The sequence below is a fragment of the Urocitellus parryii genome, chromosome 1, assembly GCF_045843805.1.
Source record: "Urocitellus parryii isolate mUroPar1 chromosome 1, mUroPar1.hap1, whole genome shotgun sequence".
NCBI lineage: Eukaryota > Metazoa > Chordata > Mammalia > Rodentia > Sciuridae > Urocitellus > Urocitellus parryii.
Genome location: NC_135531.1, coordinates 273028656 through 273055841, shown reverse-complemented (window position 1 = coordinate 273055841; position 27186 = coordinate 273028656). Strand labels below are relative to the sequence as shown.

The 27186-nt window shown below is 37.8% G+C and overlaps 1 protein-coding gene across 1 annotated transcript in view; it reads right to left on the bottom strand.

Annotated features, from left to right (window-relative positions):
* Col4a3 (collagen type IV alpha 3 chain) overlaps window positions 1-27186 on the bottom strand; it is a 131462-nt gene that overhangs the window by 21662 nt on the left and 82614 nt on the right. Inside the window, exons 16-34 of the mRNA XM_026409533.2 lie at window positions 25931-25975; window positions 25084-25137; window positions 24166-24207; window positions 22257-22341; window positions 21141-21176; window positions 19080-19244; window positions 17917-18009; window positions 17347-17442; window positions 15434-15504; window positions 14474-14656; window positions 12517-12685; window positions 9326-9418; window positions 8608-8709; window positions 7422-7519; window positions 6511-6661; window positions 6047-6160; window positions 4803-4970; window positions 3415-3504; window positions 2948-3082 (exon numbers count right to left, since the gene is read on the bottom strand). Coding sequence (XP_026265318.2) covers window positions 2948-3082; window positions 3415-3504; window positions 4803-4970; window positions 6047-6160; window positions 6511-6661; window positions 7422-7519; window positions 8608-8709; window positions 9326-9418; window positions 12517-12685; window positions 14474-14656; window positions 15434-15504; window positions 17347-17442; window positions 17917-18009; window positions 19080-19244; window positions 21141-21176; window positions 22257-22341; window positions 24166-24207; window positions 25084-25137; window positions 25931-25975 — 1990 coding nt within the window. The remainder of the gene's footprint in view (window positions 1-2947; window positions 3083-3414; window positions 3505-4802; window positions 4971-6046; window positions 6161-6510; window positions 6662-7421; window positions 7520-8607; window positions 8710-9325; window positions 9419-12516; window positions 12686-14473; window positions 14657-15433; window positions 15505-17346; window positions 17443-17916; window positions 18010-19079; window positions 19245-21140; window positions 21177-22256; window positions 22342-24165; window positions 24208-25083; window positions 25138-25930; window positions 25976-27186) is intronic.

Here is a 27186-nt window from a genome sequence, read left to right as displayed (position 1 = left end):
AAAACTTGAACCTAGGGTTGCCCTACCACTGAGCCATCTGACTATACCTCCTCTCTCCTCCCTCCCACAGCCTTTTTCTTTCCTTTTTTTTTTTTTTGAGGCAATGTCTCACTAAGTTGCTCAGGCTGATCTGAAACATCTATCCTCCTGCTTCAGTCTCACAAATATCTGGGATTATAGGTATGCACAAACGTGCCAGGCTCAAGTCGATTCTTTTTTTTTTTTTAACATATATTTATTTATTTTTATGTGGTGCTGAGGATCAAACCCAGGGCCTCGCATATGCTAGGTGAGTGCTCTATGGCTAAGCCACAACCCCAGCCCTCAAGTCAATTCTTAAAGCCAGGAGAACCTTGGAAAGATTTCCTTTTCTCTTTCCTTCCTTCCTTCTTTTCTTCCTTCCTTCCTTCCTTTTTTTTTCTTTCTTTCTTTTTCTCTTTCTCCTTCTTCCTCACACTCCTCCTCCTCTTCTTTTTCTTCTTCCTCTTTTTGCTAGTGCATTATAGTTATACATAATATTGGGGTTCATTTTAACATAATTATACAAGCACAAACTCATAAGCTCATCTGAATTCCACTCACAATTTAAATACCCTCTCATAGAGGTTTATCCGACTAATCTAGTTGCAGTGTTTTCTGCTTCTTTCAACAATCACAGGGTTCCCTGTGAGGGTACCCAGTGGCACAGAGGGGAGGCCAAGTATGGCCTTTCCAACCAGTCACATCAGCATGAGGCCCATCGCTGCTACTTCCTGTCAGAGTGGCATTAGCAAATAACTTGACCTACTTCGCATCTGAAAAATGGGATGATGGCAATTACAGTATCTCCTCCTAGGGTTGTTGTGAGAGTAAATGAGTCAATATTTGAAAAATTTAGAATAGTACTTGCTACATAGGTCTTTGTTAAACAACAGAAGAGTACTAATTTGCATTATTGTATTATTTATTATCTTTCATACATGTGCCTAAGTTTCCCATGCAGACTTCTACAGGAGACGACTACAACAGCTCATTTGTGACCTTGATATCTCTTCCACATCTGCAGTGGATGCCTTTGTGTCAGAAATTCAAATTTTTATAAATGGATCACACTTAGAGAGGCCCAGATCATTTGTTTCCTTTATGTTGTTCACTCTGTGCTCCTTATTATTCATTCAAAACACTCAGAGCTTTGACACATACTGTAATTTGTGTGAGTAAATTGTAGAATTTTGTTAGAAGCATAGAAATAGCATGTGTTCCTCTATATTTTACAAAAGGAATATTTTAGCGTAAATTAGTATTTATTGCACATTTAGGCTATGAGAACCAAATTTTGGTTTATGTAGACACAGATATGCTATTCAACTTTTTTTTTTCAAAAATGTTTCTAACACTCTCCAAACAATGTAGAATAGTAAAGTGGTGTCTATGCAGATAGTTAGTGAGGACTGGAAATTTGTGCTGGTATTTTTTTATTTATTTTACATCTTGATTAAGCCAGACCTAGCAGTCTTATGAAACTCATCTTACCTTCTATTCCATTGCTAAAAATAGTATACAATCTTTTGTTTGCTCTAGAACTAAAAGATCTCTCCAGCAGCAGACTGAATGGGAATTACACAAAAGGCTTTTGTTTCTAGCTTTCCTTTGTGAAATAAATAAATAAATAAGACAAAAACCAACTTCTGCAGGGTGTGATGGTGCACACCTGTAATCCCAGTGACTCCTGAGGCTGAGGCAAAAGGAGAGCAAGTCCAAGGCCAGCCTCAGCAATTTAGTGAGGCTCTAAGAAATTTAGTGAGACCTTGTCTCAAAATAAGAATAAAAAGGGCTAGGGATATAGTTCAATGGTTAAGCACTGATGGGTACAAAACTCCAAAAACTTTTGATAAGATTTTTCCCAATGATTATTTTTTCAGTTGGCAAATAAGTTGGATTCAATCACTCTCTCTCTCTCTCTTTTTTTTTCAATCATTCTCAAGAGCTTGTCAGATGTCACTTTCAGGAAGTCTTCCCTAACTCTGGAAAGAATTGTTCAGTCTTTCTAGCATGGTCTGCAGCACCTTGTGCAGAATTTTAAAAGCAAATCTCTTGGACTACATTTGCCAAGCATATAAATATTTGTTGAATGTGATCTTACTTCTCAAAATTCATTATAAATTTCTCAAAGCATGACATGCTGTGCAACTGCAAACACATTTTATCTCTTTCCTTCATTGCTATGAAAGTTTGATCTGCAAAGGTAACATTTTACCCAGCAGTTCTTTGTTTTTCTGAAGCTGGGATTGTATTTGGTTAAGAGCCATGCAGAAAACCCCCATGCTGTGTCATTAAGATGGGGGGGGGGCATTAGCCAATGGGATTGCAAGGGAGGCCTCTTTAAAATTTGGTTTTATATTGCTTGTATTAATCACATGACAAAAACTGCCATGAGAGGCATTCAAATAACTTGAAATAATTTGAACAGACTTAAATTTTAGCCTAATAGTCATACCTTACAATTAACAGTATTTCTAAAGGGTTAATTTTTAATAGGATATTTTCTTCTTAGTATTATTCTCTAAGGAATTCTAAGCATGAGAAGAAGGTTTTAGATGCAGTCAGAAAAATCTACCCTGAGCTGGGAGTGGTGCCACATGCCTATAATCCCAGTGGTTCTGGAGGCTAAGGCAGGAGGATCACAAGTTCAAAGGAAGTCTCAGTAACTTGGTGAGGCCTTAAGTAGCTTGGTGAGATGCTATCTCAAAACAAAATATAAAAAAGGACTGGAGATATAGCTCAGTGGTTAAAACCCCTATGTGCAATCCCCAATAATACACACCACCCCCACCCCCAAATAAAAGAAAGAAAAAGAACCTAAGTACCCGCTTATCCTCAATTGTCAACTACAGGGATTTGCCTGGATAGTGTTTTAGTCCCACCATCAACTCTAATGTTCTGATTCTAAATGTAGAAAATTCCTTACCTTTGGGCCCGGGTTCTCCTTTGTCTCCCTTTAAATGGACTATTTGAGAAGGACCTGGATTTCCTTTATCTCCTTGCTCCCCTCTGGCTCCTGGGGGTCCTCTCTCACCCTTTATTCCTGGAATTCCAAGGCTACCTAACAGACAGGAGAAACAACATCAAATCCTTCATTCTTCAAGTAATTCACAGGGATTCAAAGTTAACAGGACTTGCAATAAAAGAGAATGAAAAAAGATTAACAGAGCTGAGGATTCAAAAGTTCCCCCCAACTAGAAGCTACATAAGGGGAGTGGTATAAGCCTGCAGGGAAAAACCAGGGTTCCATTCAAATGGGAAAAGGAACACAGAAACCAGGAAGGTCAGACATATTTTTCTCTTAATTATTTTCTCCCAAAAGAATGAAGTGTAGTTTATTTTGTTGCTGAATAAATGAATGCGGCCCATACCTCCTGAGATCTGGACACTCACCCTTCTGCCCCTGCATGCCTGGGTTCCCAGGAGGCCCAGGAGGGCCAGTGGCTCCAGGATGGCCCATCAACCCAACCATGCCCCTTCCACCTGTGGAAGCAAATTGACACAAGGCTGCACATGTTGTAGAGAATGGGAAAAACAAAGTATTCTGTAAAATAAATCACACTTAGAAACAGATATTGGGAGTTGAAGGAATAGCAGGGACTTCACTGATCTCCCCTCCAGACAGGAGTCCAGGATAATAACTTAATTGACAAACGATTCTTTTATTCATATTATTGGGCTACTTTCATGTGCCAACACTGAAGATACATCAGCTCGTAAATTCTCCCTCTCAAAGTAGGAGGCAGTGATAAGCACATTGAAAAAGTTTACCTAGATACAAGTATTATGTAAAAACATGAAATAAAGGGATATAGTAGAAAGCTATTGGTTAGGAGGTAGAAGGATGGAATGCTCTAAAACTTGAATATAGTCTGTTTTCAACTATAAATGTAATTTGCTACCGATGACTTCTACTTGGATGGGGTAAAAAAGATCATTTACTTGTCTAGAAGATGGGTCAGTAAATGGTGTGTTTAAGTTAATATCCTGGGCTTCCTTCTGGAGGGAAGATCAGTGAAGTCCTTATGCCATGTGGAAACAGACCATTCTTCCCAAATATGTGAACTATAAAAGTTGCCATGAAATAAGAAGGTTAATAAAGAAATATTATAACTCTAAGTAACTTAGATAAAATGGACAAATTCCTAGAGAAAGATTACTAAAACTGTCTCAAGAAGAAATAGAACGTTCAAGTAGACTCATAATAAACAAGACTTAATGGCTAATATAAAGCTTTCCACAAAGCACAGCTCAGACCCGAATGCCTTTTCTCATGAATTCCACCAAATGTTTAAGGAATAGCAATTCTTCACAAAGTCTTCCAGAATAGCAATTCTTCACAAAGTCTTCCAGAAAATACAAGAGGGTGAAACACTTCCTGGCTAGTTCTATAAGGCCAACATTGACCTGATACCAAAACCAGATCAAAGCATTGCAAAAAAAAGAAAACAACAGACCAATATCCCAAGTAAATATAAATGTAAAAATCTTTAAACAATACTAATAAGTATATTATAGTGGTATATTAAATGAATTATAGAGCAAAAATAGCCAGATCCTGGGCAATTAAGAAACGTGATTTTCCTACTACTATCGTTTCCCTGCTCCTGGACCTTAAAAATCATTCAGAATAAATGACTTTCACTAACTGAAAGAAAAGCATAGAGTCACAAGCCTATGCCAGTTTACAGAACCACATTAAGGGAAAAATGTGAAGGAAGATGTAAGAAGAAAACCAAAAGTCCGTGCAGGTGTGCAAACACACACACACTACACAATACCTGGTGGTCCTGAAAATCCTGGAGTTCCTGGATATCCTTTGTGACCAGGTGGTCCCATCTCACCTCGATGACCTGGCTTTCCTGGTGGTCCAGGTTCTCCAGGGAATCCTGACCTATCCAAGCCTGGAATTCCTGGGTCCCCTTTTGGCCCTGTCACACCTCTTCTGCCTATACATAAATAAATGCACACATGCATGGGTGAGTTAGCAAACATGCTTTCCCCTTCAAACTTAGAAATATTTTGTGGCTGCAGATATTTACCTATGATTCTAGGTAAACTGCACATTTGTGTGTGTGTGTGTGTGTGTGTGTGTGTGTGTGTGTGTATGTGTGTAATGTCTCCCTTTTGCAAGATAAAATTTCTAAGATTTCACTCTGGCTCTAACATCTTCTGTTTCAATAATTCATCCAGAAATAGAAGTATAATATTTACATCTATCTCCTAGTCCAGTGGCACATTCAGGTACTACGCTTTCTGAATGTGGCTCCATTTTACACTTACACAAGACATACAGAGCCACTCATGAGGAGGAGAGTCAATGGATGCTGTCAATGGAAACAACAGTGCCACTCTAACAATTAAGATCTTGGCCAATACCTTATTTATATGAATGTATGAGCAGTACACTAGCCCATAGACATTAACTAAGTTCTAAAGAAATTTTCCCAGAGACAGTCACCAGATTTGGATGAGAGGAGCTAAAAAATAGAGAAAGTTTTCCATATTATCTGGAACAAATAGCCTGCACCATTTAGATTTATTTGCATGCCCTTTCTTTTATGTTGCTTGTAAGACAATCAACTACATATTTTAGCTTACAACTTGTAAAACTAGAATCTTTGCATAATTTTCTCTATTTCAACAAAAAGAAATTCACCGCTTGAATATACTTTTGGAAGTATCAAAACTAAAATGCTGCCCGAGAGTGTATTATGTAGATACATATGCAAATTATCTATCTAGCTACCTATTTATCTATCTGTCTTTGGTATTCATATTTTCTTACATAAAAGATACAAACTAAGTAGCTGTATTAAATTCAGGTCTCTTCTTCTATTGGTGGTGTACACTGCTATGTGCAACAAACCTATTTCAGTAAAGTTTATGTTTCTAAAATAGCATTTCTCACTGAATAGCAGTCAGGATTTGTTGCTGGACAATTCCCACGTTAAACAGCTAAGAGCAGAGCCAGTGGTCCCTGTCACCGCCTGCCTCCATCCTGGTTTGGAGGTCTTCCTCCTACCTGGTTGCCCTTGCAATCCATTTAAGCCTGGAAGTCCTTGGGCTCCTCTGGGGCCCTCTAGGCACCTTCCTGGAGGTCCTTTATCTCCAGGTGGTCCAGGATGCCCTGGATCTCCTGAAAAAGAATCCAGGGGGAAATTCAATTGCCATAACTCAAGGTCCAGGTTGCTACTCCAGTCATTATTCTATAACCCCCTCCCCCTTCAGCCTATATTTAGTACTTTAGTGTGCCTTTTCTAGAGGAGACTCTAAAAAAGAAGAGAAGAAAGGGAGGCGGAAGAAAAGGAGGAAGAAAGGCAGGACAGCCATGTTGAATGGGAAAATAATTAGGCCTCATAGATTCTATTCATTGAACTAGAAGTTATTTTGAGAAGGAGTCTTCATTGCTAAAGCACCTACACATTCAGCTGGCTGCATTTTAGTCGAGCTCACAGTGGAGAAAAGTAATCACACTTGCTATTGTACCTCGTGGTCCATCAAGCCCTTCTTTTCCTGGAATTCCAGGGAGACCTGGAAGTCCAGGGAGTCCAATTTCTCCATTTTCCCCAGAATTGCCTCTTTCTCCCGGAAAACCTGGTTTTCCTGGTTCTCCAGGCCTGGCTAGTGCTGGTTCTCCCTATAGCACAGAAATTATGTTAGTTTTGCTGCAGAATGCTTCCAAATCCTCATTGCTACAGGCTAGTCTCTGAGGCTCTTCACTTGAAAATAACCCCTGTTAGGGAGGCTCCACGTCTGTTTGCACAGCCACCGCTGTCCAATCAATTCTCCCTTTTCCACTCTAGCTGCTGACTTTGCTGTAAAATTATGCTTCAGGATATGTGTAGCCTCTATTCTTTAAGAGGACTGAGTTGGATAGCTCCACTTTTGCTAAATTTTCTCATAGCTACCCACATTTTTTTCTAGGGTTCTCCCATTTTATGTACTTTCAATGTTCATGAAGACATTAAGGAAGAAATAGAGGCAAACCTTCCTTCAAATACCTTTTTTTTTTTTTTTCATACCGCGGTTGAATCCAGGGGTACTTAAGCACTGAGCCACATCCCCAGCACTTTTTAATATTTTATTTAGAGACAGGGTCTCACTTTTTAATATTTTATTTAGTGCCTCACAAAGTAAAGGCTGGCTTTGAACTTGTGATCCTCCTGCCTCAGCCTCTCAAGCTGCTGGGGTTACAGGCATGTGGATTTGAACCCAGTTCAAATACCTTCTAAGGAAAGATGGTCCAGAGACACTTAAAATATTTGATATCTTCATCATCCACAATATACTGATAATTTCTACATCCAGAGCCTCCTGGCTAACAGGGGCATCCCTACTGGGCAATTATGGTTTTCCCCCTTCTCCTCCAGTCAGTCTGAGTGTAAATTCCTGCAAACCTTGGCTCCTGGGAAGCCTGGCTGTCCGGATAACCCGGGCTCTCCCATTTTCCCAGGACAACCTGGTGATCCTTTTGTTCCTGGAAAACCTGGATCTCCTACAACAACAACAACAACAACAACAAATAAATAAATAAATAAACAAACATTGGAGATTAGTCTTATTGAAAGAATCTGAGCAATATCTCTCTTATTTTGTGTAATACTTTTCTGAGGCAGCCAGCTACAGGTGTTTTTATGAAAGTTGGAATGATAATAAAACCAATGGGTAAACTAGCAGTGAAAAAAATTGGATGATATTTTGACCAACATTTTAAATAATACTGAAACAAACATGAATTATCATAAAGCTTGAAGTTCTATACAACAATGCAGGGACTGAGGTTCCTCATATGTGTCCTGGACAGGACTTCAGCAGGAGCCTCAAAGTTATTAGTCCATCTCTCAGCATCTGAATTCTTTTTTCTTTTATTTAGTCTGGTATAGGGATTGAATCCAGGGGAGCTCTATCTCTGAGCTCCCCTGGATTCAATGACAGGGTCTCATTAAATTGATGAGGCTGGCCAGGAATTTGTAATCCTCCTACCTCAGCCTCTCAAGTACCTGGGATTACAGGTATGTTACATCATTCCCAACTTCAGCTTCTGGATTTTGGGGAGTTTTTTCAACTTTCATGGGAAATATCATCTTTCCTTAAAGTAAAATAACTTCTTAATTTATTTTGGAGAGCATAGGAAAATCAGCCATTTGTGATATCTTTCAGGGGTGTGTGCTTGGGATTAAATTCAGGGCTTTACAAGTGGTAAGCACGTACTCTACCACAGAGCTATACTCCCAGCCCTACTTATGATTTAATGATTCATTCTTTATTTTAAAAATATGTAAAGTAATACATAAATGTAGAAAGCACAGAAGAAACCTTATAATTTCACGATTGAGAAGAATTGTTATTATTTTGATGAATTTTTTTCCATTTTTTTCCTATGCATTAAAAAAAACAAGATTGAGATGAGACTGCACAAATCAGTGTGAATTCTGCTTTTTCACCTAATATTACTGTGAGATTTTGAACAGACTCAGTATCATTTTTCGAGGTTATAGGTATTTCCTACAGTATTTATTATATATACTTAAAACTTGTAAATAACCACAATGAACCTTGAATTTTAGTTTTTAATTTATTTACCCTTAGGTCCGGGAGGTCCAGGAAATCCAGTTCCTGGAATTCCTGGTTCACCATCAGGTCCAGGAAGACCAGGATTACATTTCCCCATGGATCCTGGGATACCTTAAAGACACACACCAGCAACTTTTCTTCATTTGTTTCAAAAGAAAATGCCTAAGTTCTCTGTGTCATCCTAACCCAATTTGGAAATTAAGAAATAATTTTAACATAAGCCCCACTGTATATTCTTCCTACTCACCCTACCCAGAGGACTAATTATTAGGAGATGCACAGAATTTTAAAAATAAAACTTAGTTCCTTAAAAAAGCATTCTAGATATCTTGAACTATATGTCTCTCTTTATGTATAAAAATAAAGTTTTAGAACACATTATCAGAGAAAAGTTGCTATGGGAAATACCTGGATTAACTATGGGCAAACATTTCTAACTGAATCACCAAAAATTCACAAAGATTATTTGCTCTCAGATTCCTTGTAAGTGATTATGCCAGTATGCTTTGAAACTTTCATGTTAGAAGCACCAGGAGGGATAATTTGATAATCCCAAAGGGCAATAGAGAGTCCCCTCCTTGCTTGCTCATCTCATAGGTCTGGCTTGTGCTCTCTTTTGGAACCAATGAATATATTTTTTTCTTATAACAGGAACACTATTTTTTTTCCAGGAGAGGAAGGGTACTATCTGATGTCATGCAACAGAACTGGCAAAAGGGATACTCACCAGGTGGACCTGGGGGACCAGCATGGCCAGGGCGCCCTGGGGGTCCTGGGAGGCCTGGGACTGGTGTTGAAACAGTGGATTCTCCCTTAGGACCTTAAGAAAATTTGAGGTAAGATTGGGGTTCATATTGAAGTTCTTCTTGGATGTTGGGAAAAAATATAATTATAAGAGTTATAATTTTTATTTATAAGTTTTATTTCCCAAGGAAAATAAAAAATATCTCTGCTTCTACAATATCAAAACTAGCTTAGGGTTGACCATTCATTGAAAATTTCCTACTTAATCAACAAATACTGTTGAACTTCTGCTACCATCTAAAGCTTGTTTCAATTAATTGCTCAACAGTCTGATCTATTGAATGAGAGTCATTTCCCTAAAATCAATAATATGGAATTAAGCTGATGAATACTGATAGGATATTGACCTATTGGTGACTAGTTTCCATGAGAAGGCAGTAAAGTATATTGAGCAAAACAGTAAGTGTGGCCCAACACACTGGTCTGGATTTGAAGCTTGACATTGCTATTTATATCACCTGTGAGCTTGAGCACATTTTTAAAAAATTTCTTTTATTGGTTCATAATTGTTATACATCACATTAGGATTCATTTTGACATACTAATAAATGCATGGGATATAATTTGCTCCAATTAATTTCCCAGCACTTACCCTTATCCTCTCCTCACCTGTTCCCTTTTCTCTGCTCTACTCATCTTTCTATTTGCATTTTTTAAAAAATTAGTGTCTTGTGCATATACATAATGGTGAGTTTCACTGTATTATATTTATATATGTACATTGGAAAGTTAGTTCAGGTTCATTTCACTGTTTTCCCTTGTCTTGTCCTTCCTCCCTCTCCCACAATACCCTTCTTGTATTCTCCCTATCTTTCTTTTGATGGAGTGTCCACTCCCTACCCCCATTTCTTTTCTCTCTTTCCCCCTATTATTTTAGACTAGCTTCTGCATATCAGAGAAAAAAAAATGTCCTTTGACTTTCTGGGTCTGACTTATTTCACTTAGCATTATAATCTCCAGTTCTATCCATTTCCTAGAAAATGACATAATTTTATTCTTTTTTTATAGCTGAGTAATACTCCATTGTATATATATTCTACATTTTCTTTATCTATTCATCTATTGAAGGGCACCTAGGTTGGTTCCATAGTTTGGCTATTGTTAATTGTGCTACTATAAATATTGATGTGGTTGCATCCCTATAATAGGCCGATTTTCGATTTTTTGGAAGATTTTACATCTTTTGAATTATACTGAAGAGTGGGATAGCTGAGTCATATGGTTCCAATCCTAGTTTTTCGAGAATCTCTACACTGCCTTCTAGAGAGGTTACAGAATTTACAGTCCTACCAACAATGTATGAGTGTACTTTCCTATGAGATCTTTGCCAATGCTTATTATTTGTATCCTTGATAACTGCCATTCTGACTGGAATGAGATGAAATCTCCATGTGGCTTTGATTTGCATTTCCCAAAGTGCTAGAGATGCTGAATATTTTTTCATGTATTTGTTGGCCATTTGTAGTTCTTCTTTTGAAAAGTGTCTATTTGGTTCTTTTGTTGGGCGTATTTCTTAACCTCTGGTAAGTTCCTTATCTGTCAACAGGGAAATAATAACCAACTAACAGATAAGGATTCAAGATAATATTATGACCACAGTGGCCAATATTACATCACATTGGGGATTAGATATGGTCACTATAGTCATATGTTTATAGAAAAAAATATGATTCATGGTATATGCTGGGAAAAAATTTGATAATAACGTATTTTATGACAATGAGTTCTTCATTAAAGATTCATTTTCAGAAACTTGAGAAGAGAGCTGAATGATGGATCAGAATATGTGTCAATAAACTTTCTATGTAAAAATATTAAATATCTTAGGCTTTTGTGGTCCAGATCTTTGTTACAACTATGCAACTCTGCCATGGTGTCATGAGAGTAACCAGAGAGGCGACGTAAATGAGTGAGTGTGGCTGTGTTCCAATGAGCTTTATCAACACTGTGATTTGAATTAATTTTTTTAATGTATCACAAAATATTCTTAGAATTTTTTCGATTATTTAAAAATGTAAAAACCATTCTTAGCTCATGAACAATATAAAATTGTTCTGTGGGCTAGATTTGGACTATGGACCATCATAGTTTGCTAATCCCTAGATTAGAACAATAGCTTTCAAAGTAAGATAAGGTCAAAAGTAAGAATTATATATGTATCATAAAATAAGCTTTACATATTTTATATGTGTGTGTATGTATTCATATAAACTTTACATATGTTTGGATAGAAATGTTGCATTCAATTTATAATACATATAAATAACTATGAAATTGTCTACTCAAAATTTTTTTACTAATGAGGGACACTATGAAATGATTTGGAGACCCTGGATTCACTTTAAAGGGCTGTCACCCTTTAAAGTGATTTTAGAAGTAAAAGATGACCATGGTGGCATTATTTGTGTAACCCCATTCTGTCCCAAGTTTTCAGTTCTGCAAGTATAATTCTTATTTCAAAGTGACTTTGAGTAGCATAGTTGTCGCTCAGTTTGTTTTTATAGGTGCTCCAAATCTGGGGAGATGGGGCAAAATGGGTTCAAACTCTGTAACACGCTGATCTTGTTTCCACCCTACTCCCACCCATAAACATTAAGAACCTAGTTTCTCCTGAATACAGAGCTATGTTCAGTACCTGTGAATTCCAAATGTTACCTGGTCTTTAAAACTATTTTCCAACAACTTTTCCTCATTTGTATTAGGTATTATAAAGTTTTATTTACCACCTTTGTATGGTGTTATAGCTCAAAAGAACAAATTTGCAACAATGTTATTGGGCTGCTGAGGCCTTGGTAAGGTTTCTCACAGTCAAGTTCTGTTTTTACTTCCTCTTGGTATATCGTGATTGACTTCCACTCACCCTTAGGATCTCTTCACTCCATACACTTATATCAGGAATAGATATATGCTATCCTCTGAATGCCCAGTAACAGGGAAAAATGGATTTTCTCTGATATACCCTACATATTCTTTCTCAGTGTCTGTTAATTTGACATATTCTATTTGTTAGAAATGAGTTTATATATAGTCATTGGTCTTGAAGGCACTTAATTAGCTCTAGGAACCATCAACCCACCCCATAGGAAAACAGGACTGGAAAGAAAACTAACCAACCGGCTTCTCCAGGTGGTCCTGGGGCTCCAGGAATTCCTTGGGTGCCCTTTGGACCTGGCTCTCCTGGGGGTCCATAGCCAGGTGGTCCAGCAGGTCCTGCAGATCCTGGGGACCCAGGGGACCCAGGATCCCCTGGAGGACCCTGGTCCCCCTTCTCACCACTCAAGGCCTGTGACAATAAGAACATGTTTATATAGTGCTTCATGCCATTATCTCCCAAATACATGTTAATCTCACTCCAAATATGAACAGCAGCTAGGCCAGCAATGCAGCTAGGCTTTCATTGAGAAGCCCTTGAGTGAAAAAGCAGTTGGCAGTTATTAAAAATAAGAGCCCCAGGGGCTCCCGTTGTTTTATGCAATGTTGAAATTCAGCAATATTGTATCATCTTGAAACTGTCTTAAGTCCCACTTGAGATGTTCTCCAATGACATGTGTCCCTTAAGATGATAGCTAACTTACACTAAGTTCAAAGGTTCAAATGACTTTAGAGGTCACTTTCATGCTGTTGGTACATTTCCAAACTAAAACCTGTACAGCAAGCCTTGATTTGTATAGTTTTCAACAGGTATTTTTTTTATTACAAAGGAGATATTCTACCTGTATTGAGTTTTCTTATAAAATATCTGCCCTTGTATTAAAATAAATTCATGCGCTCTAACTTTAAAAATGAGTTGTATACTTAAAAGAAGTTGAACTTCTTTTATGGGCCCAAATAAATTTACAGGTACTTTCACTGTTGGAGATCACTGGGTGGCTAAGTGGTTTTTCTCTTTTTTAAATTTTTGGTACCTGGGATTTAACCCAGGGGCACTTTACCACTAAAGCCATACCCACAGCCCTTTTAATTTTTGAGATAAGGTCTTGCTGAATTGCTGAGGCTGGCCTTGCCATTGTAATCTTTCTGCCTCAGCCTCCTGACTCACTGGGATCACAGGCCTGTGTCACCACACCCAGCCTTTTTTTTTTTTCCTTTATAATCATAGGACCTGACTCAACAAATCACCTCTTTGACTATTTCTCATTTACTTTTTGGAGCATCTTTACCAAACCTAAAAAAGGAAAATAATGAGATGCCGATGGAGACATCTTATGAACTCTAGTAATGCTAGACCAAAAGAACTCAGACTTGGTTCTGCTACAATCTTGTCTATGCCAAGTGGACAGCCCAGAGGTTTGCTTAAGCAGGAGCTGGGAAACCTTAGATGCTCCCAGGAAATCAATTTTCCATGTCTACATGTTAGGAGTCACATTTACATGATGATAACTAGGGTCTATAAATGAATCTTTAAATGTGCTTACCAAATTTCCCCAAATCTGTTCAAGGTGGGACCCATTTTATTGGATAAATCTGATTAACCTCGGAAGAAACTGGTATTTTGTAGACTAGTGTGAGCAAACTTCTCACAGATACATTGTGTGAGGGGCTCAGTCTTTCACTCCAAGTTATTTTAGAATAGATCTGGTAGATTATTTCCCAATTAACCTGTGAAAAATTCTATTACACAAAAAGTCAAATTTATATAAGCTAAAATATTTTAAATGACAAAACATTCAATCCCTTTGACTTCCATACTCTTAACATTTTTTATACATTTATTTTTACTTAAAAGAATGAACAGTGCCCCCAAAATATTTACTAAAACTTTTCCCTATTAGTCATTTTCTGAACTTCTCTAGAAATTCATTTGATGTAAAAATGTAACTTTCATGTGAGACGGAGTCATTATCAATGTAGAATTTCAATTAAAAGTTGCCTACTTACTTTGTCAAAATACTATAAATATTTGCTTGGGTTATAACTTAGTAATTTGAAGATGTCCCATTTGAAGTGAGAATGATGAGCCATGCTAAGTAGCCAACCATTTTATGGAAGGAAATCATCTTATCTCAGTACCAAGGAGCAGCACTCCATCTATGGGCGAGGGGGTAATCCAAAAAAGTTGCCAAACACCAACCGGTTCTCCTCTAGGTCCTGGTAATCCTTTAGCTCCCGGAGTTCCAGGAATTCCATCCAAGCCCTTTTTCCCTGGATGCCCTCTGAGCCCGGGATCCCCTGGGGCACCCACTGGCCCGTGGGGCGGAAATGTTTCACCTTTTCCTCCCTTAAGTCCAGGATCTCCCTCAGCACCTGGGAATCCCTAGGGTAGTACACAGAGTTGTCCTATGTCAGTCTTAGAAAGAATGTCAACAAGAACTTTTCAGTTTTAATAAATGTGGATTTTTTTTGGAACACACATTTTCGTTGGCCCATAAATATCATTTCAAACTTTTGTTTGTTTTTAACTTCCAAAACTGGAAAAGAATTTAGTTAGTATAATTCAATACAATACACACAATAATATAATCCAATATGAAGCATCAATCAACATAATTCAGATTATGTTTAGTTATTGATAAATTTTAACATCTCTAAATAAAGTTGACTTAAATATATTTATCCATGTCTAAGTTTCTGATTCACAATGTTAATGAATGTCAATTTTTTTTAACGGGCTTTGTTGAGCTATAATTTATATACCATAACATTTATCTTTTGTAACAGTACAATTCAATGATTTTTGGCAAATGTATAGAATTATGCCACAATCATCATATCATATTAAAATATTTCCATCACTCCTGTTGCTCTCAAATCCACTTGTGGTTAATCCCTGATCCCACCCTGAGCCCAGGCAATGATTAATCTCCTTTCTCTGATACCACTGAAAATTATTTCTAAATTCATTAATTCATTCATGTATTCATTTCTTTATTCATTTAATCAATGATTATCTGTTGAGCACCTATTCTTTGCTTATCAATTAAACATCCACACTTTGCCAAACTAATTAATAATCTGCAGGTAGTGCAGCCATGTTTCCAGAGCAACCAGTTTTCCAAACTAAACCTAAAGCTTTATGATCATGAACTCTTACTGGAAATCCTGGAAGACCAGCACTTCCTGGGGACCCAGGGCTTCCTTTCACTCCAGTAGCACCTCGCCCTCCTGCAAAGCAATCCACAATCAGCAATGCAACACCAACTCTGAGTGCCCTGAAGATTGCATTATATGAAGAAAACACTGCATTTCCTTATGAGGATAGAAAGACAATTCCAATCATAAAATGAACAGAGCCATAAGAGAATGGGGGTAGGTGACTAGAATAAGAGATAATATAAAAAGAACGCTTAGATGTTAGCTTCCTAACATTCTCATCTTTACAATTTAAGGACTTATTTTTCCTAGTGATATGCTCATTGAAGAAAATTATACAGAAGGAAGAGAATAAAAATTGGGCTGGGGGTGTAGCTCAGTGGTAGAGTACTTGCCTAGCAAGACCATGGGTTCACCATGGGTTCCACCCCCAGCATTGCAAAAACAGTAACAATGGTAACAAACAAAACAAAAATATTACTCATAAGTCTATCATCAGATAACACTCACTTCATTTTAATGTATATTATTCTTAAATTTTTATGTCTATGAATGCATAAGACTCATATATACACTATTTTGGAAACTTACCATACATATGTCAGTAAGTATAGGTTTAGAGCTTTGTTTTAGATGACTGCGATAATAACTTACTATGTGGGTGAGCCTCATTTATTTAGTTAACTTCTGTTTTTAGATATTTGGATTGTTTTTCAACTTACAGCTATTGTAAACAATGTTGATACTTACTTTTCAAATTTATATAAATATGTACTTTATAATAAATGCTTATAAGGGTAACTGCAAGTCCACGTGGACACAAAATTTTCTGAATCTCTGAGTCTTTTGCCAAATTGCATTTTACTGTGCAATTTTATACCTTCTGTGGATGTTTAAATATCAATGTAAAAATGATCCTTTTAATGATCTTTTGGACTCAGGTCAGTTAGTCAACTAATGCTTATTCAAGTTTCATATTTTGCAAGATACTGAGTCAGAATACATCTTTTCCATAGCAATCCAAATCATTTTACTTTCCCATAACTTCTTTGACTATATCTGTAAATGCCAAAGGTAGAGAAACTAAGGAAAGTACCATGATGCAACTTGTCCACCTGTGCACCTTGGGTCAGAGATGAAGCTCTGGGAAATGTAGGGAAATACAGGTCTCTGATCTTTTTCTCCTTTACTCCTCTCCCTCCTTTCCTTGGAGTTTTTGTTGTAGTTAGAATGTTACCCCAGAGACTTGGACACCACATAGGAGCTGCATGAAGAACAGTCTCCCTACCTTTCTCTCTTAGGCTTGTCTCAAGATTCAGGGCAGTGGCAGTCATCCCAAAGTAGCGGAGGTCTTCATAAAGAAGTGGGTGGGACTTGAAGGTGACAAAGAATCCTGCCCAGGTATGTGTCCTCCTCTCTGGCCATGTGCCCATGTCTGATGTCTTTTTTCTTTGTACTGATACTCACCCTCCCAGAAGACCCTATGCCAAAGCAAATGTCTACTGGGCCATAGGGACATGCGACCATTCTGTGTCGTCCCCTGCTCTGAGGACATGGCTATATATACATTTTTATTTTTAACTTGGCTATGACTCTTGTCAAAAGTGGGAACATGAAAAAATGCACAGAGAAGTCTTGTGTGCTTGTTTGGTTCGGTTGCTCCACTGGTTTAAGTTTTCTGCTGGACCCTGCAGGAATCTGGTTACAATTCCTGGCTAGCACAATAAAGTTCAGTGGTGAAAATGGAAAAGAGAAAATACCAGCTTTTATATGAATCTGGTTAAGAGAGTAGATGTTTCTGAAACTCTCCCTCCAAGTTTGTCATAACTGGCAATCTAACAGCTCTTTAAATTTCCCAGTGTGATTACTTTCTGTCCTTGCACAAACACAAATTTGTGTGCAAATTGTTCGTACCTGGGATTCCTTTGACACCATCCAACCCTGGCAATCCTGGGAGGCCAGGGGGCCCTGGAATACAGGGGCACTCTATGCACAGGAGGCCTGGTTCTCCTGAAATGAAAGCAGGTTTGCATCACCTGTAAACATACCCTAGATTCACAGTAAGGACGAATGTGCACCATCCACACATTAATTATATTTAAACATTTTCCAGGTAGCCCCAAATCATCTAGTACTTTGTACAATTAATAGAAAAGTTCACATACTCTATCTTCTTACATTTTTATTCTGAGCTGTATAATTCTTCTGGGAGAGGAAATTCTAAAAATCTAGCATTAAACATCAACTATTTCAGGGAATCTCTCCTTTCATGTAGGATAAAACTCGCATTCTAGTGATATCCGACAATTAATTAAGTGCCAAGTGAATTCTTGATTGACAGGTAATGGAATATTTTTAGCTAATATTTTTGGAAAAGGATCCACCCCAGGTTGGCGCTGTTTGGGATCACTGCTGTCTCAGGGGGGAAAGAAATCAGTGACGATGCTGTTATTCTAACAGAGTAGCACTATTAACTGAACCAACCTTTGGGCCCATAGACTCCTGGGACTCCCGGAGGCCCTAGATGGCCTGGCAGGCCACGATCGCCAGGTGGACCCTTGCGAAAAATGGTGTCACCTATGAAAGGACAACATCAAAGTCATTTTTATTTTTTATTTTTTCCAACTAGTAAATATTCTAATATATGGATTATTTCATATACATTTTACCCATTTTTGTATAGGAAGCTGAGTCTTTGAAAATTTACCTTCAGGGGAAGTTTTTAGGTTTTTTTTTTTTTCAAAACAATCAGAACTTAACTGAATGCTCTTATTAATATTAAGAGTTTTTCAGATTTTTAAAAAATTTCTAGGTTTATAATAATCACCTTGTCTATGAATAATAAATGCTTCCTCCCTTCTAAAAACAAATGATTTTTAAAAATCCCTTATATACAGAAGATTTTTAGGTCTCTTAGGAGAGTTGAATATGAAACATAACATTCCAGGAAAGGTGTTTTAAAATATAAATTGAGCTATATGTTCAAGAGGACCCATTGGACCTATGAGTCAACACAGAATGCTTAGCAGGTAACAGGGGGATAGGATGCTATTGTCAGAATCTCTGTGCACTCCAAACCCTTTGGGCTACAGCTCTGTGGCCTCTGACCCACTTCCCCTGGCAGCACCTTGTCTCAGACCCAGGATGCACAGCTCTGGACTCCTGCTCTGAACTTTCCTGCTGATGCCAAGGCATGGGATGCTTGGGAACCCAGCAAACCCAGCCTGGTAATGGAGGCAGCGGGCAGGAACGGGTTGTCCTGTCCCATGGGGCAAGTTACAACCCATGGGAAACAGGAGCTGGTGAATAAATTCTTGCCTCTTCCTCCCCAGGGACAGATTATCCTGAGACAGGCCTCTTGGCAGAGACTCTAAGGGCTGAGCAAGGAAACACCCTTGCCAAGGCCACTGTGATAACCAGTTCTCCTTCTCTGCTTCTCCCTCTTGTCCCTGCTCCCTCCTGGGAAGACCTTGCAAAGTCATCATTCGCCCATAGTTTCTTTCACAGATCCTTACTAAAATGAAACGCCACTGCAAAGGTCACTCAGAAAAACTCCCACGGACTAATGAATGGCCAAGCAGTATGGAGTTTACTGCCCCTGATTTGCAAACTGCTGTCAGGGGGCAGTGGACATTGTGTCTCTTTACCTGGAGGTCCTGGAGGTCCTGGTGGCCCTGCAGGGCCTGGTGAGCCAGGACAGCCAGGGGACCCAGGCAGGCCCACGGTGTTCTTTCCTGGAGGTCCTCGCTCCCCTTTGATTCCTTTCAAGCCAGGCCACCCAGGGGCTCCTCTGAGGCCAGGACTTGATGATCCTTGGAGAAAATCATCAGTTGTTTTATTTTAAATACTTTCCCTAGTTAATATATATTTATTTTCCAAATGAAAAAAAAAGTGATATATTCTTATTTACGAGAGTTGCATAATTATGAGATTTATAAAGTATATAAAATAAAAGGTGAATATCCTCACTTCCATCTTCTTTGGTTTTATTAAATTAGATTACAGTGTGGCAAAGTACAGAACTCATCTCCACTCCAGGGAGATAAGATGTGTCATTTATTACAAGGACTGAAATAGAGTTTGGGAAGCACTGCAAACTTTTCATTTATTAGTACTCATGAGAACTTCTTCCACTGGTGCTATTTTGTAGATTTTTTTTTAAAATTAGAGACTAGGAAATACTTACTTTCAGTGCCCCCAAATGAAAGGAAAGAAAGTTGTAATTGGATTTCATTCCTGCCTGTTGTCTTGGGCATAAAAGAGGCTCAGGGGAGGGAACTGAGCCAGTTGGTGCAAATCCCACCCTAATCCTAAAACATCAACATATGAGGAGGGGGCAGTCTCAAATCTTTGCCTTGCAAAGAGTTGAGCTGTTAGGAGGAGAAATGTCACCACCTAAGGGCCAAGCACACAGTAATGGTCATATCTGGTCATTCTTTATTACATGAGCATAAAGGAAAAATCCTTCTGAGGTCAGTTTCTGAGCTTTATAATTTCCCACTCACTGGCTTTTTAAAGGAGCCTGTTCATTACTCAGGTCCTGGTAGGGAGAAAGGGATCTTCCTGGATCTTTGACCAGGCCTCCAAAATATCCATTTGCCCATTCCAATTTCAAGATATACCCACTGTTAATAGTTTGAAGCATGCTTTTCCAGGCAGGGATACATTACAGGTACACCCATATCTACCCACGATGTCTCTGTTTTCTGTGGTGATATTATTATTATTATTTTTTATTGATTGTTCAAAACATTAAAGAGCTCATGATATATCATCTTTCATACATTTGACTCAATTGGGTTTTGAACTCCAATTTTTACCCCAAATACAGATTGCAGAATCACATCTGTTACACACTCACAGTTTTACATAATGGTATATTTGTGACTGTTGTATTCTGCTACCATTTCTATCCCCTACTATCCCCCCTCCCCTCCCCTCCCCTCCCATCTTCCCTCTCTACCTCCTCTGCTGTTGTTCAGTTCTCTCCCTTTTTTTTCCCTCCCCGGCGTAGGAGACCTTCTGTGGTGATATTATAGTAAGCATTTCATTTTGCAATCTGATTCATTTCAATTCATTATTTAAATACAAAACAGTTTAATATAAAGCATTGTATAGAGAAATATATAATCAATGTCAGGGCACCCACTACTCTGGTTTATCAAGTCCCTGTTCCTTTTTCTCAGATTTGTTTCTTTAAAAACAATACAGTACAATTATAATTATAATTGATGGGCCCTTTTAGAACCATCCCTGATCTTAGTTTTCTTTTCCGAAAGAGAAACACTCAAATAACTAACAGATTAAAATTAAAAATGTTACAGAAAAAGTATAACCTGATACATAATGAAAGCTGTCATCTTCCAACCAAACTCATTTTAATAACATTGTTTTCTGCTTCTGTGCCTCTTCTGAGTTTGAAGGTCCCTGCTCATATTCGAAAGTTACTATGAAAATTCCTTGACAATGAGACCCTTATACTTGGTTAAAACCACTGAGAAGTAAAAAAGAGCACTTCTGTATCAAATTGTATCACCTTCTGTTCTCTATTCTACTCTGGACCACAAAGATAAAAATTAAGAAGCTAGAAACACATTTAGATTGATTAATAGAACATTGGTTTACATAAATCACACAAACTTAAAAGAGATCTATGTATTTTCTTTTTTAATAGCATTTCTGTTTGTATTCCAAGAAATAGGACATACCAGGACTTCCAGGAACTCCAGGGGGACCACTGGGACCTGGAAAGACAAAACATTAATTAATTACTCTTAAAAATGTAAAAGTTGAAATCTTGGGTGATACTATAATCATAGTAACAAAGAGTTTTTCATACTTCTTCCCTGCTCTCATGTGTATAAATATTAGAAATATTACTTATTTAGACAAACTGGAGCCAGAGAACTATTTTTAGGTGTCTAAAATTCAAAAGTAAATGATGCCATCTGGTTGTTTTCACATAATTCAGCAGAGACTTGCTAAGAACCTGCTGTGTGTTTTGTACTTTGTTGGGAGTTCAGATGTAAGAAAACTTATATCTGTGAGGATCTGCAGTTTGGTTTCTTGCTCTATCTCAGACTGCTTCTAGCTGTCCATAATGTGTATATTTATCTGCCATTTTATTTTTCTAAGTAAAATTCTCCTTTGAAATCTTCTTTATATCAATACTTTACCTAGATAAGTAGTTCTCAATTCTGGCTGTACATTAGAATAATTGGGGGAGTTTTTATAATCTACCAGTGTTCAGGACTCTCCTGCAGAAAATAAAATCAGAATCCCAGGGAGGGGGACCTTGTCAAGGTCATTAATTAGAAGTTCCCAGGGATGCTAACATGTAGCCAGTGATAAGAGCACCTGCCTGAGAACTTTTCATAGAACTTTCAGATCTATGAAAAATGATAGCATATATGCAGACCTTAAGTTCATGATGTCTAGTTGCAGAGCTAGGAAACTAGGACGTCAGTCCCCTGCTTTTATGGATTTTCTCAAGTTACAGCTCTTTTCTCTTTTGCAATCACAGTGAGATTACTGATTTCTTAACTCCCTCTTGTTGTTTTCTGGCCATGTTAGTGTCTTCTTGTCAACTTGAATTTCATGCTGTGCTATACAAAGATAATTTAATTAGTTTCTGTGACATACCACTTACAAAGTGTTCATGCAAAAAAAAAATTGAAAGAAAAAATATCACCATTAGTCAAAATTAGGTGCTTTCTTTCTTCTTTCCCTACCCTCAAAATCCTAGCTCTATGAGTGTGTGGTATTTGTTATTTTGGATGAAATAAAAAACAAAGCAGAGATTTTAGGAAGAAATGTATCCTCACCCTGTGGGCCATGTGCTCCTTTGGGTCCTGGAGGGCCTGGGATTCCTTCATCTCCCTTTTCCTGGTATGCATCATAATATTCTGTCTTAAAGGAAAAGGAAATGAATAAAAAGAAAGGATAGCTATTTATGAATTGCTCACTAAATGCAAAATTGCTTCAACTTCTTCATTTGGGCTAAAATGTACTTTCCTTAATTTTGTGAATTCACATGTTTATATGTTAGCCAGAGTTTGGTGGTCATGCACAGGTAGGTGACAACTTTAAAGAGAAATTTGACTTCTTTTGGTTTCATAATTTTTCATGGGCTTTCAATTAGAAATACATTTTATTATGTGATCCATGTATATACATACATATACATATTCACATGTATAGGAATAGATATTTAAATTTTACAAAATAGTGACTTACCACTATGACAAAAGATCAACTCTGAGTTGTTGGTTTTTTGTTGTTTGGTTTTGTTTTTCTATTTTACTGCTTTAAAATGCTGGTCCTGATGGACTCATTTTATTTCAAAGCATGGGGAAACCCACACATCCACAAATATATGTATATTGATTCTTTAAATTCCAGGACAGCATTGACCAGCAAGAACCAAGGGACATTACTTTATATATGCCCAGTGGGCCTCCAGCTGTTCTCCTTAACCATTTATTCCCTAAACAGACCTTCTTTTGAAGTTAGTAGAAGCTGCAAACAGAATTATGTTAGGGTTGAGCATAACAAAACACCAGTAAGCTGGGAATGCTAAGAATCCCTCTGAAGTTCAATGGCAAGTAGATTGTGCATAGAATTAATTTATTTTCCATTTATTTTGAAGGAAAAAAGAGGGGAATATATGTATGTATATGTAGAACTCTCTGTTTTGTTTCTCATATGCTGCCTGAGCCAATTACTTTATTGACTTGTGTAACAATAAGGTAACAAGAACCTGTGGGTAAGAAATGTGTACAAAAATCACAAAAATATTATTATAATAATAATATAATAATCTCTATAAAACACATAATGTAGGTGTGCACTTGCTTGGTGTTGGACATTGCTATGTACTTTCATGAATTAGTCTATTTAATCTTCCTGGAAGCTCCTTAGAAGTATTTAGGGACTACTTGTATCTCAATCATTTGCTTTAGTATAAAAGTGAACATCCTTTGTAGCGATCTTCAGTTACTGAGCTAACTTACTTAGCTTGGGGATCTGACGGCATTTCTAACAAGAAAATACCTGTTCTACCCCCACATACCCAATCAGAGATAGCAGCTCTGCTCAGCACCCTAAATGTGAGACACAGGCTTTTGAAGCAGGAGATGAACAGATGCCAGAACTCAGAGCCTGTGTCTCTTGAAGCTGCAAAGTCCTGGAATATAGAATGTGACCTATCTGCAGTCAGGAGCTGACAGATATCAAAACCTTGACTGCGCTGGGGAGGGGAGTGCTGTAAGCTGCATTGGACTCCCCCATTGGGATGACTGGCTTTTGCTGACCCTGCATCAAACTGATGGCTGAGCTCTTGCTACCTGAAAGCACAAGAGTTGTCATAACTGGCTTGGGTGGGGGTAAGAAGGAACTGGTGTCCTTGTCCTATGCACCAGCTATCTATGGCAGCAGCCCTCTTACTTTGCTAAGAGGGTGCAGGATCACCTTGGGCCAAGCCGGACTACACCAGGCTTTTCCTCTCCAGAGCCCAATAGGCATTCTAGTGCACCCCAGGTACCAAATAGAAATACTTATGCATTGAAAATGGACAAATAATGCTGACAGCTATTTTTAGCCCTCATTTGATAAAATGGCAAATGCTATCATGTTTATCATAGGGAATGATGAGAGACATTGACTCGAAACTTCCTCAGTACTTTGAAGAACTTCATCCAAGATGACACTGGTATCAGCATTAGTTACACTTACTGGACCGCGAAATCCTGGGGGGCCGATGTCCCCTTTCCATCCCTACATTGAAAGACAGTTACAGATTATGAATATGTAAATCAAAGCATTTATGTATTTGGTACAGTTGAAAAGCAAAATGCACAGCTGGACAATAAAATTAACAATTAGTGTTATTTAGATACAATCTACAAACCAAATTAAAGTTAAAGGAAGATTGTCTTTATGTTCCTGGAAAGCCTGTATCTGAATCAGGAATTCCATCTATAAGGCCATGAAGAAGTGGTTTTTAGTCGATCTGTTGGTTCTCCAGGCTTCTACTCAACTACCTTTCCTGGATGTTCACAGGCTTTGCACATGCATGTTCTGGCTCAGATTAAAGGCGCATGACCACCAGGCCATGGCCTGTATGCAATCTCTAAAGGCTCAGCTGAGACCAACCCCTTTTGTTTCACTAAGAATTCTACTAGGAATGATATTAATAAAGGATAAGAATTTGCACATATACCTACATATAGAAATTTATTTGAAAATGTTTGCAATGTGTTGTCATGAACAAATGATGCTGTGTGCAATCACAACTAATTGTGACCTTTCAGCAATCCATGAACCAGGGTGAGAGGCAGAGATCCACCCTACACTTGACCTCAAATGACCAGACACCTCCTGCCATTGTAAGCCTTTTCCAACCACTTTCTCATGGGGAGCTGAAATCTTGATAGTGGGTCTTAAGCTAGGCCAGCTTCCACTATACAGAACAAATTTAATATTTTCCCTTTGGAAAATAAACCCTTCAAAGGTTTATGTAAAGTTTCTTTTTAACAAATATGTTAAGGTATTTAAATGACATCTGTGACTGAAATTCCTTGTTCCCAGGAAGGCTGTCAATACCAAATCAAATTAAAATGCCTGAAAATTGGCTGTTAGGGTGGGGGTTACCTTAATGCCATCTTCACCCATTAACCCAGGGAAGCCCCTGTTGCCCTTGGCTCCCTAAAGAAAAGAGCAAAAGGAAAAGGGTCAGAAGACAGAAATCAATTGCATCTTTGTGAAGCAGGAGCAGTCTGAACTTATTTAAATTTTCTTTCAATTTATCTTTTAAACTGACACCTAATAGTTGCACAAATTTATGGGGAGCATAATTATACAATACACTGATTGTATCTATCACACTGTACTTTTGTAATGATCAAATCAGGCTAATTAGCACATCTGTCACCTCAATCTTTTATCATTTCTTTTTAGTAAAGTATTTAATATCCTCTCTTCTAGCTATTTTGAAATTTATATTATTGTTAACCACAGTCACCCTATTGTGCAATCGATCACAAAACTCATTCCTCTTATCTAACTTTACACCTCTTGACCAACCTCTCTCTTCTTGCCTCTTCACCTCCCCTCTTTAGCCTCTGATAACCATTATTCTAGGCTCTACTTATATGAGGTTAGCATTGTGTGTGTGTGTGTGTGCTGGGAATGAACCCAGGGCCTCTTGCCTGCTAGGTGAGCTACACCTGATAAACTTTTTTATGAGTGTGTGTGCTATTTGTCTTTCTGTGTCTGGCTAATTTCATTTGTCATGTCTTCTAGGTTTGTTCGTGTTAAATAATGTGCTCAGGTAACTTTTCTTTGCATAAAGACATAAAATTATGATTCTCAAATGTAGTTTTTAAAAGCAATAATCTGTTTGTTCATCCATAACTACACAGTAATTCCCCAAAGTCCTTCTTCATCTGGTGGTAGGACTGACATTTTCCTCTACATCAATGGACAGTCATGTCTTTACCTCAGTGCCAGGGAAGCCAGGGGTACCACCTTTTCCAGGTTTTCCCTAAAATAAAAACATATTCATTAATAAATGTGTAACTGGAATAAACATGGAATGCTTAAATGATACAATCATTTCCTCTTGATCTCATGTAAGAAAGCCTGAGTGAGGTTTCTTACCTAGGCTTTATAAGGAAAAACTGTTAACCACAGAGACAGCATTGACTCTACCTTACCAAGGCTGAAGTCAGTCAATATGGAGAATTAGAGTCAAAGGAAGGAAAAGAGGAAAGTAACAGCTATGCTTTAAACTAGAGTTGATGCTGTCCATCTTAAGTTTGGAAGGAAAAAATCAAGAAAGCACTTAGCAGAAGTGAAAAAGGAAACCTAGCTTGAGAAAGATGTTCACAGTCAATTTATTAATATCAAACATTGGTATTTCCTAAACCCCAGATATGCCTATATTTAAATGTATATAAAATGTATATTGTGCTATCTAAATAGACATGGCTTTTGGATTAACTATTATGGATACATATATACATATACATATATATATATATATATATACACACACACAAATGATATTTATTCTAATGTCCATTTTAATTTTGTCAGACCTTTTCTGACAAAACTAAAAATCATATTGACTATATTTTTTTAGGAAAAAAATGCACATTTTCTCAATGTATAAATTTAATGGGTTTTGTATAATATATGTGTTTAAATCTTTCCAAAATGGAGCCAGGTGGTGAAATAGGTTCCTGTTGATTGTCTTCCTATCATCCCACTTCTGGGCACATTATACCCTATTTCCTTTGGGGAGCTACTCTTCCCTCCCTCAAGGTGGTTCTGATGGGGCTGTCAATCACAGAAGCTCACAGCCCCACTGACCTGGCCAATCATAGAACTTTTTCAATGGCGAGTCATTGTTATAAAGTAAGACACATGACCTGAGCAGGCCAATCAGATTAATTCTCTGGGCCATCCTCTACAGACACAGGGAGAAAGATTCTCTCCTTAGGTGTCCTTACTCTGAAGTTGTCTACTGGCCTAAAGTGCCATTAGTCTGAAGTGGCTTCACTCTTTGTCCCCTTACATGGAAGATCATCTGCCAAAGGACAGCACGAAGCTGATAGGCAGACAGAAGTGAGGCAGAGAATCCTGCGCTTATTGTTTCAGGCTCTAAAGTCTTTGAAGCCAGTTTTGGTCTTGTACTTCTCAGATAGTTGAACAAAAAATTCCACTTTCCAAACCTTTAAAATTTTTTTTTTT